At 40.3% G+C, this 20,085-nt stretch overlaps 1 protein-coding gene across 2 annotated transcripts in view; it reads left to right on the top strand.

Annotated features, from left to right (window-relative positions):
- The window catches only part of GALNTL6 (polypeptide N-acetylgalactosaminyltransferase like 6), a 491,552-nt gene that overhangs the window by 428,035 nt on the left and 43,432 nt on the right, over positions 1-20,085 (top strand). For both annotated transcript variants that reach the window (XM_050896088.1, XM_050896087.1), the window contains one exon: positions 17,150-17,267. In XM_050896088.1, coding sequence (XP_050752045.1) covers positions 17,150-17,267 — 118 coding nt within the window. The remainder of the gene's footprint in view (positions 1-17,149; positions 17,268-20,085) is intronic.

Here is a 20,085-nt window from a genome sequence, read left to right as displayed (position 1 = left end):
TCGCAGGAAGTGAAATCAAGTCTCAAGGTGAATCCCTCCCCTGTGACGCAGGAAGAGGAAGGTTGCTTTGTATGTTGCTTCTACATGGGGAGTTGGAGTACACTGAGTTTTCTCCTTGGGAAATGCAGGTGTATGAAACACTCCCAGATTAATGGGAAGATATCTAAAGGTATTGGTACAGACAGGGTGATGTATGGAGGAAGAAAACGGCTAATGCAGAGCATGCCGTGTCAGATTTGCTTGAAGTTGCTGTCCCGGCTCTGGAAAGAAAAGCAACAAAGACAAAATGCTGACCTCTGTGATGCTCATTCTTCTTCTAAGAAAATGTACTCAGTCTTTCTTTCTTGCTATTACTCTTTGTCAAGAAATTGTATCTTCCAGCTAGAGCAGGTTTTGGCCTCCAGGAATAGTTGCATCTGCAAGTGATTGAAAGATGTTGTCAGGAATCCACTTCACCTGACCCCAAAACACAGCTTAGTTGTGACTGTATTGCTTTTCTGCCTCCATTGAGAGATTAAGCCTCATCACTAAACAGCAAACTCAATTATGAATGGGGTTCTTTTAGCAATACTTGGAAGCAGATTTTTTCCCTCTGGCTTGTTTGCTTTCCCACTTGCTCCTAATATTAGTTGTTAATGGAATAGCATCTTCTGTAATTACAGTGGAGGCATGGTTCTGCTTTTAAAGTATAGTTATGAGGGGAAAATATTTGCAGTGTTCTGTTCCATTTTATCTTTATTTATAAGCGTAGCATTTAGAAGAATAGCATCTTGTGTATAGCTTCAGAAGGAAAGCTATAAAAGTGATTCTGTCAATGCTAGTAATTTCAATCTTTGACCTGCAATTCCGTGTTTTATAATGTACTTATTTGTGTTTTGCAATTTGTATTTAATTGTATGTCTGAGAAGGCTCGTGCATAACATTCTTCCTTTAAATCTTTCATTAGTTTTATTTTCTTGCCAGCAGAATATGACTGAATGCTACAGCAGCTGCTTTGCAACTATAACTCTTCTCTCTTATTACTCGTAATGACAGCCAACAATTTACTGTGTGTATTGAGTTTGGTTATGCGTTGTTGTATAACTGTTTTCAGGAAAATATTTTCACAAACATAGGACAACAAATGTCAGACTGACCTAATTACTGTTCTTCTCTACAGTTTCTATGGGCTCTCTTCTACTAGCTGGAGATGAGTGGTTTGAAAATGTATTCGTTAGCAAAGTATTCAGATTTATTATCCTGCTGTTTATGGCATCATAATTCCCATTTCTGTTTAGCTGGTAGTCAGGGAATATTTTTACTTATGAAAGTAAAGGAAGGACTGCCCTAAGTGGAGGGAGTGAAACCTGCTGGTGAGATCCATGCTCCCCGGCTTACCCTAGCCACAGAGAGAAACGTTCCCTCAGAGCTCCCCCCTTTCAGGGGAGGTGGCAGAGTTTCCCAGGGGGGAGCTGGGAAACGAGCTAGGACAGGGTCAGAGCCGGGTAGTCAGGGGACTCGGGTCAAGAGATCAAAAAGAAAGGATGTTACAGTGACAGTGTAGACACAAGCAGTCTTCTCATCAGAGGACTTCAGTCTTTCAGAATCGTACAGCTTTTATTCAGTTAGCATAATCCGTGCTGACCCTGGCCATTGCCACTAAATAACAGACGATAATCTCAAAGATTAAGGGTAGATTACTGAGCAGTACAAACAGAGGTGATGTAAGTACCTGGAGGGCTAAAGCGGTGTCCCATGATGAGAAGCTTCTGGGCAGATGGAGCAGTTTGACTCCTTGGGGAAAACAGATGATTTGAGGTGTGAAGCCCATCTGACACTGAGCGTGGGTTACAGCAGCACCTTGATCTCTTACTGAGATTCGGGTCACACTTCCAAGGACAGCCTCTGCATTTGAGGCCAAGAAGCTGGGGAAAAGTGGAAACACCTCAAAGTGTGGACTCAGGGCCTTAAAGCGGCCACTGACAATCCTCTTTGAACCTGCATTTGAAGTATTTCCATGAGGAGCTAAGAAACCGGTTGGATCAGAAGCACTGAGCACTCTTTGTGTAGTCTGTAAAATGATAACTGTATTACCAGTTCCCTCCTATGAATATAATCTACTTAACGAGACTATCTGTCAGTAACCATCTAGACAATATAGAGCGCATTTGTTCGTGCTGGTGAATGTGACTGTGATGGAGGAGATCAGATGAAATGGCAATTTCATTGGGGCTGGTAGCTCCCATTTCTAACAAAGATTATTCTGATTATTTGTTATTAAGGATTTGCTTTTTCTGTTGTGTTTTTTGTGTTGGTTTTTGGTGGGTTTGGAAGGTTTTTTTGTAAACTCTTAAAAATAAAGCCTTTATAGGTCAGTTGCAAGAGTCCTTACTACTGTCCAGCTTACCTTCCTGCCAGTTCAGAATTTGATATGCCTTTTGTGTGCTTTCCAATTTAATTCTGAAGTGATAGGGCTTTCACTAGCAAAATTTTGGAAATGATTCAGGGATGACTGATTGCCCCAAATTTCTCCAACTCTTCAGATGTTTCTTAAAATAACCGTATCATTTATTTTATCCATATACTGTTAGTCTAGATAAATGCAAAAGAATAGTGTTTCCTGGAAGCGAGTATAGACAGGAGTCTTGGGATTTGAGTTAATGCAGTTGCAGTGTTTATATGCTATTGTTTTCAGTTCTCAATTTTTTCTTGCAGTATTTTCATTATAGATACGTATAGGTTAGGGTGACCCCTCCTGATCCTTGCACTGTCACGTGGCAGGCAGTAGGACCATGCTGGCACAAGACTAGCTGGGCTGTGTGAGCCTCTGGATCTGGGAGAGAGAAAGCCTGCAAGGCAGCTGCGGTCTTTATCGGTGAGTCACCCAAAAGCCAGCTGTGTACCCAGTCCAGCCCTATCCCACATGAGGCAGGATTACTCCTGGGGAACTGCCATTATCCTGCTCTTGAATTACTCCCAGAGGTCCCCTTCTGCTTGCTGTTCTCAGAAATATATCTTGTACCTTCCAGCTATATGAAAATTTTATTGCGCAACTCCTAGGGTCAGGGAGGTTGGCCATCTCACTGGATGAAGGTACTCTTCTGTGTGGGGGCAGTTACACTACGTAGGGATTCTTGTTTCTGGCTCTGAGACCAGTATGGTTTCTTCAGAATAGTTTCCACTATGGCCTGTACAAATTAGCAGGACTCTATGGCAAATTCATTATCCTTATTTGCCTTCAAGGTCAGGTCCAGAGTTTGTGTACAACAGCGTAATTTCGTTGGCAATATATTCTTCATACATTTAAACCATTTAAAGACCCAGCTGCAGGTTTGCAAGACACATTGGTCAGAAGCAGAATCATGTATTCAGCCATACAGATTTCTAGTGCTTCACCTCGAGATGTGACCATTTATCAGTAAATAGTGTAATAAGTGTACTTGTGACACTTACGTAAATATACATTTATATTTAGAATAAAAGAAAAATGTGATATTTCAACTGGGATAGACCATTTTCCTCTGAGCTGCATATCAAAATATTCACATAGCTGAAAGTTTCTAACAGAAGCGAGCATTCATAACAGCAGTCAGCAACTCTTGCCGTCAGAACATTTTACTAACAATTAATGAAAACTCTCTATAATCTGTTTTTGAAAACAACCAGTTCACATCCAAATTCTGAAAGCAAAACACTAGATATAACTCTTTTTTGAGGAAATAAAATAGGCTATTGGGTATCTTCTGCAATTCCTGACAGCCTTGCTGTTGAAAACCTCAAAAATATTAATCTCCTGTAGATCACAATGTAGATATTGTCTCTCTAGCTCATTATTGCTAAGGCACATTTCCATGCACTTTTAGTACAGAGTGAATGAGCTTATGCAAATGTGGAGAGCTATCCCTAGACCAGACTTTCATTTTATTTTTATTATCAAATGGAGATTTTTTTTTTTTAATATGATTTACTATGATGATAAAACAGGAAGATTCATTTCGCTGGGTCTCCACAGCCCGGCCTGCCCATCTTTACAACATCATCAAATTAAAAGCAGACGCTGTCATGGGACAATGAAGTGCTCAACCTCATCAGATTTCAGCTCCTTCATCCTTCATTGTGAAGTGCTTTCCAGTGTTTTTCTGTCAGTTCCATTTTTTAAAAACTGCTTTCACTGTTTCACAGTTTTTACAAGAAAATACTGTTGTGCCTCTGGTGCAGACAAGGAGAAATCTAATTTCATTGTAGTTAAGGACTCGCTTTGAGAAACCTGGTGTACTGGGGGGGGCTGATGGCATCCATCTGTCAAAGAAGGGGAAAAGCATCTTCGGTTATAGGCTTGCCAAGCTGGTGAAGAGGGCTTTAAACTAAAGTTGCCAGGGGAGGGGAACCTCAATCCATCCCACTCCTACCAGTTTGATCCAGTGTCAGCAATACATGCCCAGAGCCTGGAGAAGGATCACAGGTCAGCAGGAGAGCACCTGAAGAGCAGCACAAAGGAATTCCAGCCACTCCAGCCAGTAAGTCAGCTTCATCGGGGGCCCAACTTAAATGCCTCTATGTAAACACATGTAGCATGGGGAATAAACAAGGAGTTAGAGATGTGTGCACGCCTGCAGAGCTATGATCTTATTGGCATCACGGAGATGTGGTGGGAAGGGTCCTATGACTGGAGTGTTGGAATGGAAGGATACAGGCTCTTTAGGAAGGACAGGCAGGGGAGACAAGGAGGGGGTGCTGCCCTCTATGTTAATGACCAGCTGGAGTGCATAGAGCTCCGCTTGGGGATGGATGGAGAGCCAACCGAGAGCTTATGGGTCAGGATTAAAGGGAGGGCAGGGATAGGTGACATTATAGCAGGGGTCTGCTACAGGCCATCCAACCAGGAAGACCGAGCGGATGAGGCCCTCTATAGACAGATAGGAGCAGCCTCACGTTCAAAAGCCCTGGTCCTCATGGGGGACTTCAACCACCCCGATATCTGTTGGAGGGACAAAACAGCAGGGCATAAGCAATCCAGGAGGTTCCTGGAATGCTCTGATGATAACTTTCTTCTCCAAGTGATAGAGGAGCCAACAAGGAGAGGTACTATGCCGGACCTTGTTCTCACCAACAAGGAGGGGCTGGTGGGGAATGTGAAGCTCAAGGGCAGCCTTGGCTGCAGTGACCATGAAATGGTGGAGTTCAAGATCCTTAGGGCAGTGACGAGGGCGCACAGCAAGCTAGCTACCCTGGACTTCAGGAGAGCAGACTTTGGCCTCTTCAGGGATCTGCTTGGTAGAGTACCATGGGATAAAGCTGTGGACGGAAGAGGGGCCCAAGAAAGCTGGACAAAGATATTCAAGGGTCACCTCCTCCAAGCTCAGAGCGATGCATGCCAACAAAGAGGAAATCAGGCAAAAACACCAGGAGGCCTGCATGGATGAACAAGGAGCTCCTGGACAAACTCAAACACAAAAAGGAAGCCTACAGAGAGTGGAAGCAAGGACAGGTAGCCTGGGAGGAATACAGAGAAATTGTCCGAGCAGCCAGGGATCAGGTTAGGAAAGCTAAAGCCCTGATAGAATTAAATCTGGCCAGGGACATCAAGGGCAACAAGAAAAGCTTCTATAGGTATGTCAGTGATAAAAGGAAGACTAGGGAAAATGTGGGCCCTCTCCAGAAGGAAATGGGAGACCTGGTTACCTGGGATATGGAGAAGGCTGAGGTACTCGATGACTTTTTTGCCTCAGTCTTCACCAGCGAGTGCTCCAGCCACACCACCCAAGTGGCAGAAGGCAAAGGCAGGGACTGGGAGAATGAAGAACCGCCCACTGTAGGAGAAGACCAGGTGTGAGACCATCTAAGGAGCCTGAAGGTGCACAAGTCCATGGGACCTGATGAGATGCATCCGCGGTTCCTGAGGGAACTGGTGGATGAAGTTGCTAAGCCACTATCCATCATATCTGAGAAGTCATGGCAGCCTGGTGAAGTTCCCACTGAGTGGAAAAGGGGAAACATAATCCCCATTTTTAAAAAGGGAAAAAAGGAAGACCCGGGGAACTACAGGCCAGTCAGTCTCACCTCTGTGCCTGGCAAGATCATGGATCAGATCCTCCTGGAAACTATGCTAAGGCACATGGAAAATAAGGAGGTGATTGGTGACAGCCAACATGGTTTCACTAAGGGCAAATCTGATGGCCTGACAACTTTGGTGGCCTTCTGCGACAGGGTTACAGCATTGGTGGATAAGGGAAGAGCAACGGATGTCATCTACCTGGACTTGTGCAAAGCATTTGACACTGTCCCGCATGACATCCTTGTCTCTAAATTGGAGAGACGTGGATTTGATGGATGGACCACTCGGTGGACAAGGAATTGGCTGGATGGTTGCACTCAAAGAGTTGCGGTCAACAGCTCGATGTCCAAGTGGAGATCAGTGACGAGTGGTGTTCCTCAGGGGTCAGTATTGGGACCAGCGCTGTTTAACATCTTTGTTGGTGAGATGGACAGTGCGATCGAGTGCACCCTGAGCAAGTTTGCCGATGACACCAAGCTGTGTGGTGCGGTCAACATGCTGGAGTGAAGGGATGCCATCCAGAGGGACCTTGACAGGCTTGAGAGGTGGGCCCATGCAAACCTCATGAAGTTCAACAAGGCCAAGTGAAAGGTCCTGCACATGGATGGGGACAATCCCAAGCACAAATACAGGCTGGGCGATGAGTGGATTGAGAGCAGCCCTGAGGAGAACAACTTGGGGGTGTTAGTTGATGAGAAGCTCAACATGACCCGGCAATGTGCACTTGCAGCCCAGAAAGCCAACTGTATCCAGGTCGAGGGAGGTGATTCTGCTCCTCTACTCCGCTCTCGTGAGACGCCACCTGGAGTACTGCATTCAGCTCTGGGGCCCCCAACGTAAGAAGGACATGGACCTGTTGGAGTGAGTCCAGAGGAGGGCCACGAAGATGATCAGAGGGCTGGAGCACCTCTCCTATGAAGACAGGCTGAGAGAGTTGGGGTTGTTCAGCCTGGAGAAGAGAAGGCTCTGGGGACACCTTATAGCAACCTTCCAGTACCTCAAAGGGGCCTACAAGAAAGCTGGAGAGGGGCTTTTTACAAGGGTGTGTAGTGATAGGACAAGGGGTAATGGCTTTAAACTGAAAGAGGGTAGATTTAGATTAGAAGTAAGGAAGAAGTTCTTCACTGTGAGGGTGGTGAGGCACTGGAACAGGTTGCCCAGAGAGGTTGTGGATGCCCCTTCCCTGGAAGTGTTCAAGGCCAGGTTGGATGGGGCTTTGAGCAGCCTGGTCTAATGGAAGGTGTCCCTGCCCATGGTAGGGTGATTGGAACTAGGTGATCTTTAAGGTCCCTTCCAACCCAAACCATTCTATGATTCTATGAAGCGCCTGCCTCCCCATCATCCTCCATAATAAGGTAACACAGGAAATTATAGAGCTTTAATAAATAGCAATGATGCATCTAGGAGCACATTTCCAGGATCCCAGAATACCTTTGGCTGCATATTTGCCTCTTCAGGCATCATTTTTTTTGCCTTCCTAAAACTTAATGATAATGTGCTTGAAATCTTTGACCGCTGGCAAAAGGATGACCTGCTTTTTGAGGTAATGGCATGGATACACAGGCTCTAGTCTCCCTCCCCATCAGCATGTAGTCATTTCAGCCTTCTGCATTGACCCCAAAAGACAGACATGAATGAAATATTAAAATTACTTTTTGTCCCCATTTCCTGGCTGTGTTTGAAGCAGTGCGTGTGCATTAGGGTAGAGTGGGAGCAGTTGCTGACAGTACTACTGAAGAACTGATCAAAGGAATAATATTCATCCACATCCTCAGCTTCATGGCAGATCACAGGCCATATCATTAACTGTGTGTCTCATCCACTTAGCCTAGTGTGAGGGCTCTGTCTGCTTGAATCAGAGTCACGAAGGGTAGTTTGTGGGACCCTGAAGAAAAGTCGATTCCATCAGCATGTGAGGCAGCAGTATTTTAAAAGACTTTGCTAAAAAAACAGGAGCAGGTTTTTGTAACTATACTTCAACTTATTTAAAATCTTTGCAACTCAGAAATGTTCTGGAAATGGCCTTCACTAACTATTCAGTCTGATCTGGCATGTGAACAGTGGGGTGAACAAAAAAGAAAACCCACTGAAACTCATGTTGCCATTTCCTTGCAGTGCTTCAATACTAACTCTTCACATTTGCCCACCTAAATCGTTCAATGTTGCACAAATAAAGCTTCAGCCTGAAGTATTGCAAGAGACCAGAAAAAAAAGGCTTCTGTTTTGTATGGAGTTTATGGTGGTGATTGTAATTCGACTGCCTTTTTTGTATTTTTTCGAAGTTTCCCGACTGTTGCAAATATGCATATGGTCCTATACAGTAGCATGTAGTATAGTTATCAGAATGACCTCTTCTCCTCACTTAGCATCCATAAAAAGCCCCAAGCAGCTGTTTTACCAGCCCACATGGAGTGCGTATGGCACAGGAAACAACGGAGGCCTGATGGACACAGCCCTGCTGGTCCTGCCTGCAGAGCAGACTATGGTGAGCAGCGCTGCCGGAGCACTCTCTGGTCCTGCTGGCTTGGTCTGCTTGTGAGGTTGTGCTGGAAGGCGTGAGCAGTGCAAAAAAGGCTGTTCCTGGAGCAGTTTGTAGTCCCCAGTTGTGAAGTCACTTTTGCACATTACGTACAAAGCTATTTTTCTGGGCTGTGGTGCCTTTAAATCTACTTTAATCTGGAATAAGTACATAATGTTTTAGAGTTATAGAAATCAGAGTCATAGAGTTATAGTAATCAAAATAACTTAATCAGAATGACTTGTAAATTTTAATAGCAGACTGCTAACTGGTTGAATTTGTTATCATTATTTATCTAGGAATCTCTCTTGGGAGGACAAGGTCTGAATTAAATGACTATTTTGGAAATAAGATCCTGTGTTCAGGCCAATGACTATGTTTTAAGAGGAATCATTTATCATCTTTAATGAAATTTAAAAATTCCTCCTTGAGTTTAAACTTTGCTTATGATGCTATACTGGGCTTAAGTAAATCAATAAAGCAAAAGTAAGCACTGGAAAAGGAAAATAGTTCTCTGGTTTATACCTCTACTTCTAAAGAGGGGAAGATAACATTGTAATTGGATAGTAATTCTGTTGAGCTGCTGCCCCTATTTATTCTGAGAGAACATCCTTGAAGGTAGTGATGGGATTTAATGAACTGTTGTTATTCCCTAATGCTTGGGAGGTGGTGATGGAGTTACTGTGCAACCAGGATGGATAATCTAAAGATATGACTCTGGCTTTGTTCCTTATTTGAAAATAGAAGTTTAATCTCAAATGAGATGTCAATTTACAGTGTTACTTTCCATACACACGGATTTCCTTGTTAGCTTGATCAGATTTTTCCTGTTTAAAAGTAAGATGTACACTCAGGTTAGAATATTGGCATTGCCTTAAAATTCCAGCCTCATGTTTCATAATAACCCAGAGGGAAAAGATGATAGTAGGAGGTTCATTGTGCTTTCACAATCAAAATAATTGGATTTTCACAATAACCAGAAAGAGGGTGACTTCCTACACTTCTGAAATTCTTAGGCTGTGCAAAACACTACTTATCTGTTTGAATTCTGACCTTAGGTTAGCTTTAAATGCAGAAGCTAGTATAGTTGAGAATGTAGACAAGGTAAAAAAGAATATATCCTTTTTCTTAAAAAAAAAAAAAAAATCTTTTTTTGTGTTTAGTTTTAGATATGCTTCAAAGTGAAGCTTACCAAAATCCAGGAGGGATAAAGTAAGTTCCTATTTTAGGGACAGTTGGTAATATTTTGCCTCAGATTGATCTTTATTTTTACCTTTAATTTCCAAAGATTATATTTTCAAGGGACAACCCTGAATACAAATGATACCCATTAACATGAAGAGGTACTGTCAATTGACAGAGTTGTGTTAAATTTTGCTTAGAGATTGGGGGGTTTTTCCCCAACAGTTCTTACTTCCTACTAATAGGCTGAAGGTTTTTTTGCTGTAATTGAGCTCTGTATGTCCAAGGTCCATGTGTGCTCATGACATGAATACGGTTCAGCAGAAGTGCTGCTCTCAGCTCCCTTTTCCTGCTTTTACAGCAGTCAGCTCTCAGTCTTGTAAGACTGCTTATGTATTGGACTCTCCTCTTTACTATGACTTGCAGCATGATATTCCAGCTGTTCTTTTGCTCCTCAGTTTTATCCTTCTGAATACCTTTGCCTGTAGGACATTTCCAGAAGCTTTCATTTTCTTTTTGCTTCAGGATGCTCATTTCTGCTGACCCACCTCCTTAGTCTGAGTCCTGTACATCTCCTCTAGCAATAATTCAGACAGATTTCCCTTGGATTATAAGAGGTAATTATGAGGAGGGGAAGCCTTCCCTTCAGAGTCTTCCATCTCTACCCACCTGACTCACCTCTTCTACAGCTTCATTGATTTTCTAAATACGGGAGGGAAGGCTAAATGGGCCTCAGCATCATTACCCACATAAGGGCTCATTACTCTTTTACAATATGATTTTTTCAATGAAGTTTAGCAATGTGTTAAGAAAGATATGCAAAATATGCAAAGAAGCCATGTGATGACATCAGAGTGCGAATTTTTATAAACTGAACCTCCAGTGTTTTCAGAGCTTTCTTTGTAGCTGACTCTCTGCAGCTGACTTTCTGGCTGTCCATTAGAGAAGAATGGAGTTTTATCTTAATATTTCCCCTCAAAAAAAAGTCTAATTAAAAAATGAAATGTAGTTATATAGGGACTTGTGAGTTAATTTTAAGTAATACAACTTGGCTGCTATATGTTTCAGCACAATGATCTATTTTAATATGATTTGAACTGATAGGTTATGTAAAAACTAAGCCTGATGCCTTCTTCTTTCTTTTTCATACTTGTAAAAATATTTGCTTAAATACCAAAAAAATTTATACTTTTAAGCTTAGAGTGAGATAGGTATAATGCGACTTACACGAGTTTCATGTAATGAAACTAACTGATGAGTGTGTAGCACTTTCATAATCTCCAACAACAGTCACTACGTAAGAATTCAAATTTTTATCTAAATTTTTTGAACTCTGTTGGTCATGAGAAATTTGCCACATTTGGTATCAAAATGAGGCCTTGTTGCAGTTTTAGTAGAGAGACTGTTGATTATGTGGAGATGCAGGCTCCAAAAGTACAAGTCAAAGTAAATTAGCCCTCATCTCCGTCCTGCATAATAGTGCCTTCTGCACTGGGAAGTAGTAGAGAGTCAGGAAAAGCTTGTGTGACTTTGTCACAACCTGTCACAAGCAACTACTATCACTAGTGGGTACTGTTGGGTACATACCCTCTCTTCTGCCACATTAGCATTTCACAAGTCTGAGTTGTTCAAGAAAGATGTCACTTTAAGTTAAAACATAATGGAACTCTGCTAAATCTGAATGCAACTCTGCTCTGGAAAAAGAAATTATTTCATTGTCAACATTGACTAGAATTTGAATGGAACTGCTTAAAAAGCAAGATATTTATCATTGCAAAGTTAGTCATTTTGTGCTAGCCTATGGGTGAGTGCTCTTTTAGACTGAATATTTTAGAGATTGTTTTGGGAAAAAAATCAGGAGAACATTTAGCGCAGAAATAAACATGGGTGAAATTTTAGTGCTATGCCTCTTAAAGGACAGGTATCTCACAATTTAATTATCACTTGTATAATAGTTGGCTGGATGCCAGTGAGTAGAAATGTATGAAACATACACGCATATACGCAGGTATTTATTGTAGGTAAGATGGAGACAGTGTGCGTCTATATTAAATCTATCAACATGTGATGAATTTTGCAAACAACTCATTAGAAAGATATAGTGAAGGAAAATTAACATAAGAATATCCTAACTGCTTAAGAGTGACAATAAAATTATACAACAGTTTAATATGAGAATACAGATTACTGAAACCAACTGGATATATAGAAGGAGTCTGCACAGTGGAATACAGCTCTACAAATTCAAATTTGCACGAGAGTAGCTTCAGTTTGCTTTGTGAAAATTGCTGGGGTACCTTGCCGTAAATAGTCAGGACTTCAGTTACATACATTAACAGAGGAAAAAAATCAGCTGGCCATTTACAGTGTACTGTGGTGACAGCTTTGAATGTACAGTGAATGAACTGGGGTGGAGGCAGTTTTTATGGGGAGCAAATCAACTTTAAGACAGACCTTTTCCTTACATAGTTGATTTGCCATATATTTTAAGATACTGTTTCTAGACTCTCTAAGGAGATAATGATGTGGACATCAGGAATGCAGTGGTTTGCAAAACTTATGTGATCATTTGGTGCAGACAGGGGCACAAATTCATCAAGGGTAAAAGTTATTCAGAAGACTGGACACTTGTTCTTGAGGAAAAAAAGAAAGAGTAAAACCCATAGGCTAATGTCACAGATACAGGTTTTACTTTTTAAATCTTTATGATTTTATAAACATGGAGATTACTCATGTTGTCAGAATGGATAAAAGATAAAAGAAAACAGTGCCTTACAGAAATATTAAAAGTAAAAAAGTACATTTGAAAATACATTTTTAAATATATTTGGTTAAAGAGTTAAGTATATAAAAGATTCCGCTTTTTATTTTACTTCTTGAAAAATTCAGTAAGTCTAAGCCATATTCATTCCACCTACATCAACATCTTTTTCTATTCACAGTATAGAATCTGTCCCTCAATTTATCTTTAGCTGGAGCAACCTTTAAGTTCATATTTTTGTCATTTATTTTATTAATCTATATCACTTCCTTACCATTTGATCAACTCATCTTAATTTCAGTTTCTTTTATTTCTGCATTCATTTCACTTCATGTGAGTGACCATGTCTGTCTCTTACATTACACATACATAGATTTTAATTAATTTTATTAGAACCTTTTGTTATCTAGGATTAGTGTCAGCTTCTGCTATTTGCTTTAAGAAGCTTTGCTACAGTATCAGGAATCACTGTGGAGAGCACCAGGAGCAGTAACCACTGAAACAAGGTATTTGAATTTATTCACTCTTCAGAGGTGCCTTTGTGTGGTATCACTAGGGTGGAGAGGCACTCTCCTTGATTAACAAGACATTGAAATTCACTATAAAAAGTGCACAAGCATAGCTCAAAGCTGCATTCAGTAGGTCACCAGTCATTTCTGGGACTGTCACTGTGCAAGCAGCAACACGGTCCCCTTCCCCCTCATCTATCACATCCATGACAGAAGGTCAGCAGGACCCAGCACTGACTCCTGATGCGGGCTGACATTTACTCCAGTTTTTGTACTGCGTGCTAGCTGGTTTGGCACTGAAGGTCAGTTTGTCTAGCATATCCTGCATGAGGTGGACACATCTTTTCGGCATTCATCTGTTTCTATTCAGTAGTTCAGCACAGAGCCTTTAATCCGTCTGGATTATACAGAAAGATGCATAGTGCGATATGCCATTCACTGGATACAGTTATAATGACCAAATTTCAGCTATTCCGGGCAAATGATCCCTATCAGCCCTTTCCAAAGTTCCCCAGTGTGCAGCAGCAGCAGCATCTCAATTCAACAATGATCAATGCATAGTGTAATATTTTCTCTATGTTGAATAATAGATCACACAAACCTACATTCACCTACTGACATATGACACTAAACAGATGTGCCATTGGGCTTCTTCCAGTCTCAATATCAGCGTACCTACTACACACGTCATCTAGCACAGGTGCTTTCCTAAGTGTCTTTCTGCATGCTGTCAAAGCTCCTCTTTCCTTTTCACATCTTCACAAATCCTTTAAGTCCACTGTATATATCACTCTTGCAATGTAATGATTACAAACCCTGCTATGCAGTTCATTTGTTTGCAATATACCACATTCATTTCTAATGCAAGTAACTTCATACTCCTTTTAAGTCCATGTACTCTTTCTCTTACCTTGAAAATTCATAGATGATGTCTTTTCTTCCTCTGCATGTAGATTATGAGAAGTTACAAAATTCTTCACTGGCTTGTGTTGGGGTGGGGTTTTTTTGCAGTCTCACTAAATCAAACTCATTTTCCATCTCAGCACAGGAATCTGTGATCTCTTGGACCATTTTTGGACCAGCTGACTTTTACTTGCAATATTGTTCTTCCAGGTATAGTCTGTGAGCCTGTGCAGTACTTCTTATGTGGAAGGTTTTTATAATTATTTTTAAGTTTAGCAGCCTTAGCCTTTCCACCTTTTCTGATGTTTTGGGAATCTTTGTCCTTTTAAGTTTTTGACTATAAGTATTTTACAGCTTCCCACTGTAATTACTCACATAATATTATGCTACAGTAGCTCAAGTCTGATTGTTTAAGTGTCTCAGTGTAGGACATTTCATGAAAAATTGCTTCTACAAACATAGCTTTGTACTTGTCATTTCTATACAGAAACCATTAAACAAGAGATTAATTCTTCTCCTTTGGGCTCAGGCCAGTTCTTATCTGTATGAGTGATCCTGTTGACTACAAAAGGACTTTTTATATCAGTCATGATTGTAGGACTGGACTCTTGTCTTCATATTTTGGAGACAATTTAAGGCCTGTTCAGCAGGAGCTGCTTGTGGCATGGAGTGGAACACATATTCTGTGCCAAGTGGTCAGGTTCACACAGTTTATTGCTCATCCCACTCCAATAAAAACCAAAAAGCCATCCTGTTTGTCCTCTCCATTGCTCTTCCTGCAAAACAACAAATGTCAGAACATGTTGTAGAATAAGAATGAATGGAGCAACGTTACATGCAATTTCTTTTTTTCTTCTTTTTTTTTTAAGTAAATGTAGGAGCTATGAGTTTGCTGCTGTTGCAGTTGTTTGGTAGTTTTGCTAATTGTAATAAATGTTCTGAACTTTTGCATCTAAATAACAAGGAGTTTCTTTACTTAGTATTATCACTGGAAAATCTACACATTAGTTATAAAGTATAATTTGTAAGTATCTGCCAATTATTTTGCAATTTGAAGTCTCTGATTTTTTCATCTTCCTTCTGGTTCACCTGCGGGGATTGCCTTTTTCATAGGCCATTCACTGTGTCAAGAGAAATGCTCGTGAAAGATATTGTACCTAAGAGATTTAAAGAAATCCTGCATTTCCCCAGTGATTTCTGGGACTTCATTTCTTCTGCCAGTAACAATTTAGTTATAAGCATTCTCCATGCAAGTCCATCTTTATAAAAGGACATTGTGTTTTGATTATTTAGAACCTGAAGTCACAAAGGGCATGTTGTAATTAGATTTACTTTGGTAGGAACTGAAAATGTATTCTAGTAGTCAGAATCCCCGGGGGAAGGTTTCTAATAAAATCTCCATTGAATTTATTCATATGTGGAAAGAACAGTCAATATTTGAGGTATGAAATGTCAATAAAAGTAAAAAAGTATTAGCATTCAGTGTATGTTACAGTGCACAGCCTTGCCAGTTAGAATATTACAGCTTTGTTTCACAAAGCTTCTGTGTGCTTTGAAAAATATAATCTCTAAAGGAAAATAGAATTAGTCTATTAAAAACAGAGCTGCCTAGTTGTGAAAATGGGTAGTTTAAGATATAATCTAAAGTGTATATATATATTTAAAAAACTGTCTTATAGAAGTGAAAGGTAAAATATCTGTAATGTTTTTTGTTCCCATGAATGCAGATGGAGAGGATCATTTTCTAACATTCATGCATGTAGGGATTCTCTGGCATCCTAATGGTAGCAGAGGCCACTCACCTGTCTGCTTGCTATTTTACCTTCTCCACTGGCTTGGATAAAATATAGCAATACAAAAAGTGTTAAGGCAGAGAAAATATGGCAGAATATTGTTCCATTAACTTGATGTCCTCTTTAATAAACCTCTAACTTATGCATGGATTCCTGTGATACCTACCAGTCCTGAGTTCACTGCCAAATCCGAAATCAGTGGCAAAGGGGGAAGTTTTTATTTTCCAGTCAGTTCTTCAGGGATGGTACCATCTACTTCCATAGCCCCAAACAAACCACCAACAGTAATTCAGAACAAAAATGCCCCTAGATGGGATAATTTTCCCTCAGGGGCTGCAGTTTTACAAAGCACACGGCATAGGATCCCGTTTCATGTCTATTCTCTCATAAGAAAGCACTGCCTGGAAGCCATCCAGGTTTCTGTTACATTATGTGTCTTCCCTCTTGCTGACCAGCCATCAACAGGAATGTGTTCCTTCTAGCCTCTGGCTCTAAAACTCATAAGGCGAGTGTTGACCTGCATTGATTGAATTGAACAGTTGGGTTGACTTTCTTCAGCCTGTTGTCTCCTTCTTGTTCAGTGTAGATCCCTTTGTGTTCCCCTTCCACCACAACTTCAAGGAATCGGCGAGCAACGTTTAAAACCTGAGAGCTGTCAATGTATTTACTGCATTAGAAACATGGTCTTCTTGGTAGTGAAAAAAAAAAACATTTAGTTTCCAGTACAAAATTCCTGCTTATAAATTTAAAATGCACTTTTCATTAACGTTCTCTAACACTAACTTTAAATATCCCATTTGTTTTCTATATTATCTGTGGAAAAGGCTGAGTTAATTCAAGTAAATTCCACATGTTTATTCATGGAATAAATGGAAACATGGGAAACATAGCAAATTATTTGCCTATGAGTTCAATTACCACTGTGAGACAAAGTTTAGGAGTCTTAAATGCTGCTGTAGAAAAGCAGATGTTCAACTCTCAACAGCTGCTCTGTAGCCATCCGCTGTCACTTTCCTGCCTTTCTCTAGCCAGCACCTATGAGACTGAAATGAAATGAAAAATTTTGCTAACTTTCAAATGTGAGTAACTTCACATGGAGTACTGGGACTACATTAAAGGCTTTGGCAGTTTTCCAGAGTCCTTTTCTTTTTCGGTTACATGGGTTTATTTAGTAATGAACAGAATTGGGTTTTTTTAAAAAAAAGGAGTTTGTGCATGACTGTCTACCATGCTCTATATCTATCTACATGTCTATCACATTGTCTGTTTCTCATCTAGAGTCCATTTTGGGATGTAGTTTGTTTACAGTACCCTGTGTCTATGCCTTCCATAGCTTTGCAATTGTGGAAGCCAGACCACCTGCATTCACACAGACACACACATACAGGCACACACACATATGGTCCAAACATCTTCATTATTATTTGTGTTGTTTTATTCATGCTTCAGGTCTCCTGTAATGGCTGGAGGTCTATTTGCCGTTAACCGGAAATGGTTTTGGGAGCTGGGAGGCTATGACCCAGGATTAGAAATATGGGGAGGAGAGCAGTATGAAATCTCCTTTAAGGTAAGTCATCAAGTCACCTTATACAATACTTCCTTCTTTGTTTGGTGCAAGACTCATGTGATCATGATGCTTTCATTCATACTGGCTTTTGTCTTTTAACTAAAATTAATTTAGTACAATACTAATTTTTTATTTAGGAATTCCCACTAATTTCACAGAGAATTACACCATAGACATATGCTCCAGAAGCTATATAAAAATCACGCTGAGTGCAGTTCCCTCTGAAAAATGTGGTAGCTTACCACCATCAAAGAATGAAGTTCTGCCTTGTTCCTTTTGTCAAGTCTTCTCCACTTACCTTCTCTCAGACACTGCATTTACTTCATGCTCAAGTGTTGAGCTCAGCTCAATAAGCCACAAGAAAACTAATCCAGAAAAAAAGAAAACTGCATCATTCTCTGCCCAGATCAACAAGTTTAATCACCTCTGGGGGTAGGCACCCCTGGAGTCAGCTCAGGGAAATGGGTAGAAATGGAAAGAGAAAGTCGTAGGAAGAAGGACCCCTTTCAGTAGCAGTGAATCACTAGATCAGCCTAGCTGCTATGAGGTGTTATCTACAAGCCAGCTTTTCAAAATCAGATGATTTTGTAATTGCATTTGAATTATTATAATGATAAAATATATGGGGAGTTTTCAAGTGCTCAGGTTATGTACAACCAGCCATGGTATATCCTCATATCCTCTATGTGGACAAGTGTGTTCAAATCTGTTATATGGCTTTTACATGTCAAGTTAAGAGTCTTCTTACTTTCCACGTGTAAAATAGGTATTTACAGTAGTTTGATGATGACTAACATGTCTAATTTTGAAAATTGAGTTTATTGCATTCCAGTATGCCCAAAGACATAAGAACTTTACCTCATGGCCTCTACATGCAAAGATTTTCAATGACTTGATAGAATTTCATGACAGATTAATTAAGTCAAGCATATTTGGATAAAGCTTGGAACTGAAATTAGAATTCTTATTTAGCTTCAGGATCTGTCCAACCGACTTCCAAACTCCAACAGTGTAAAGCTCAGTAAATAAATTCAGTATGTCAGCCATGACTAATATCATACATCTTGCTGAATCTGAGTTTCAACAGTGATTAAAACAACAGAGCTGAGGCCATTTGGTTGAATGAAACACACAGTGTGACCCGACACAGGACTGCCAGGCTGTCTTTACAGGAGTTACCAAGAACAGCAAAATGGTTTGTATTAACTGTGCTACTCTCATGTTTCTCCGAATCATTTTTATACACCAGCAAAATAAAACAGGAAGGCAGAGGAAATCCAATAGCTAGACAGTGTATTTAGAATATACTGATTTACCTTCTGTCCATTTAGATTTTTTCAGAGGCAAATGTAAGTAGTCACTAGTAGCTGTCACAACGGTCTCTGACAGGTCACCCGTGATTTTATTACCCTACTTCAAATATTCCTTTTATTCGTCATCACAAAGAATATGCTTGTAATGCTCTCCAGTCTTTGTATAGAAACCATGGTAACAGCACTGGAAATTGAGATACTAGATTGTCCAGTGTGTTTTGCTCAAGTGATAGATTTTTTTGGAGGCAGCTGTGTCACACTGGGTCTTATTTCAGTCATATCTCCTGATTCATCTCATTAGTATATACTGACCTTAGGGTCCCTGTCCTTTCTTATTAGTGTTAAAAGAATTAAAAAATACTCTTTAGAAATGATTGCTAAATAAGAACAACTTTCTATTGGAAAATTTAATATTTAACAGATGTAAGCTTTAAAAAGAAGACTGCTGTTTGGTTTGGAATGACAAAAAATGGGAGAAAAATCATGGAGGTGGAAGGGAGAAACAGAAAGGATTGATTTTTATTATGTCAGAATCACCAATATCAGCTTGGGAAAGGTTTCTGCTTCAACAGTTTATACTGTAGCTATAGAGTCAGTCATCTTAAAACTTATTTAAATTAGGACAATTTAGCCAGACAGTTTAATTTACTGGCTTTATTCACAAAACTTGGGAAGATGGTGGGCTTGCCATCTGTCTGTTGTTCACGAAGTCAGTGCAAAAGCTAGATGACCAGCCTAGTTCAGGTTCCTCAGGTGCTTGAGTGGGTCTGAAACTACATCTTACCTTTTCTTAGAGCGTCCACATCTGTGGCCTGTGAAAGTGTCATAGGATGGGTGCCCTGTGTTGATGCCATGTCTCACATTAATGTTATTTTGCTTGGCAAATAATTATTTGGAGTATCCTGCCTCAAGAACATCTCTAACCACCAGACAGTTAACTATTCTCACACAGTTCTTCTTTGATTCAACTAATTCTTAAGTATTTTGTGAAAATATGACTGGTTTTCATTAAGAAGTTGCAAAAAGAAGCCAATTTGAAATGTCCTATAACTTTGGGAAGTTTGTATTTAGAGGACTGTTTCAGGCTGATCTTTAACTTCAGAGACAGACACGGTGTTCCTTTTATGTTCTTCATATATCTTGTTTTTAACTTTGAGATTCATTTGTACAAAAGCTGCAATATAAGGGTAAATAAGTAAGCAATGTATCTACTATAAACGGAGACCATGCTGATGACACGACCTTCCCAGTGTCAGACTGGGGATTCTTGCAGTTAATTCAAATACAGTGATGTAGTTATGGAGGGATGCATGCCAGAGCAAGAGCTGTCATGTGCTCCCTGAAATGAAGTAGTGTCTGGTTCATCTTGAACCGGTTGCCCTGCTCTGTGAGCTGGAGTGAGGAGTGTTTGCAGATCATTTCTGGTCCTCAGTGATGCATTTTAAACTCTCTGGATTGACGGACTACTGTAACCTTTCTGCTTAACATTTTAACAGTAGGTCCAG

The sequence above is a fragment of the Gymnogyps californianus genome, chromosome 4, assembly GCF_018139145.2.
Source record: "Gymnogyps californianus isolate 813 chromosome 4, ASM1813914v2, whole genome shotgun sequence".
NCBI lineage: Eukaryota > Metazoa > Chordata > Aves > Accipitriformes > Cathartidae > Gymnogyps > Gymnogyps californianus.
This window is presented reverse-complemented; position numbering and strand designations above follow the sequence as displayed.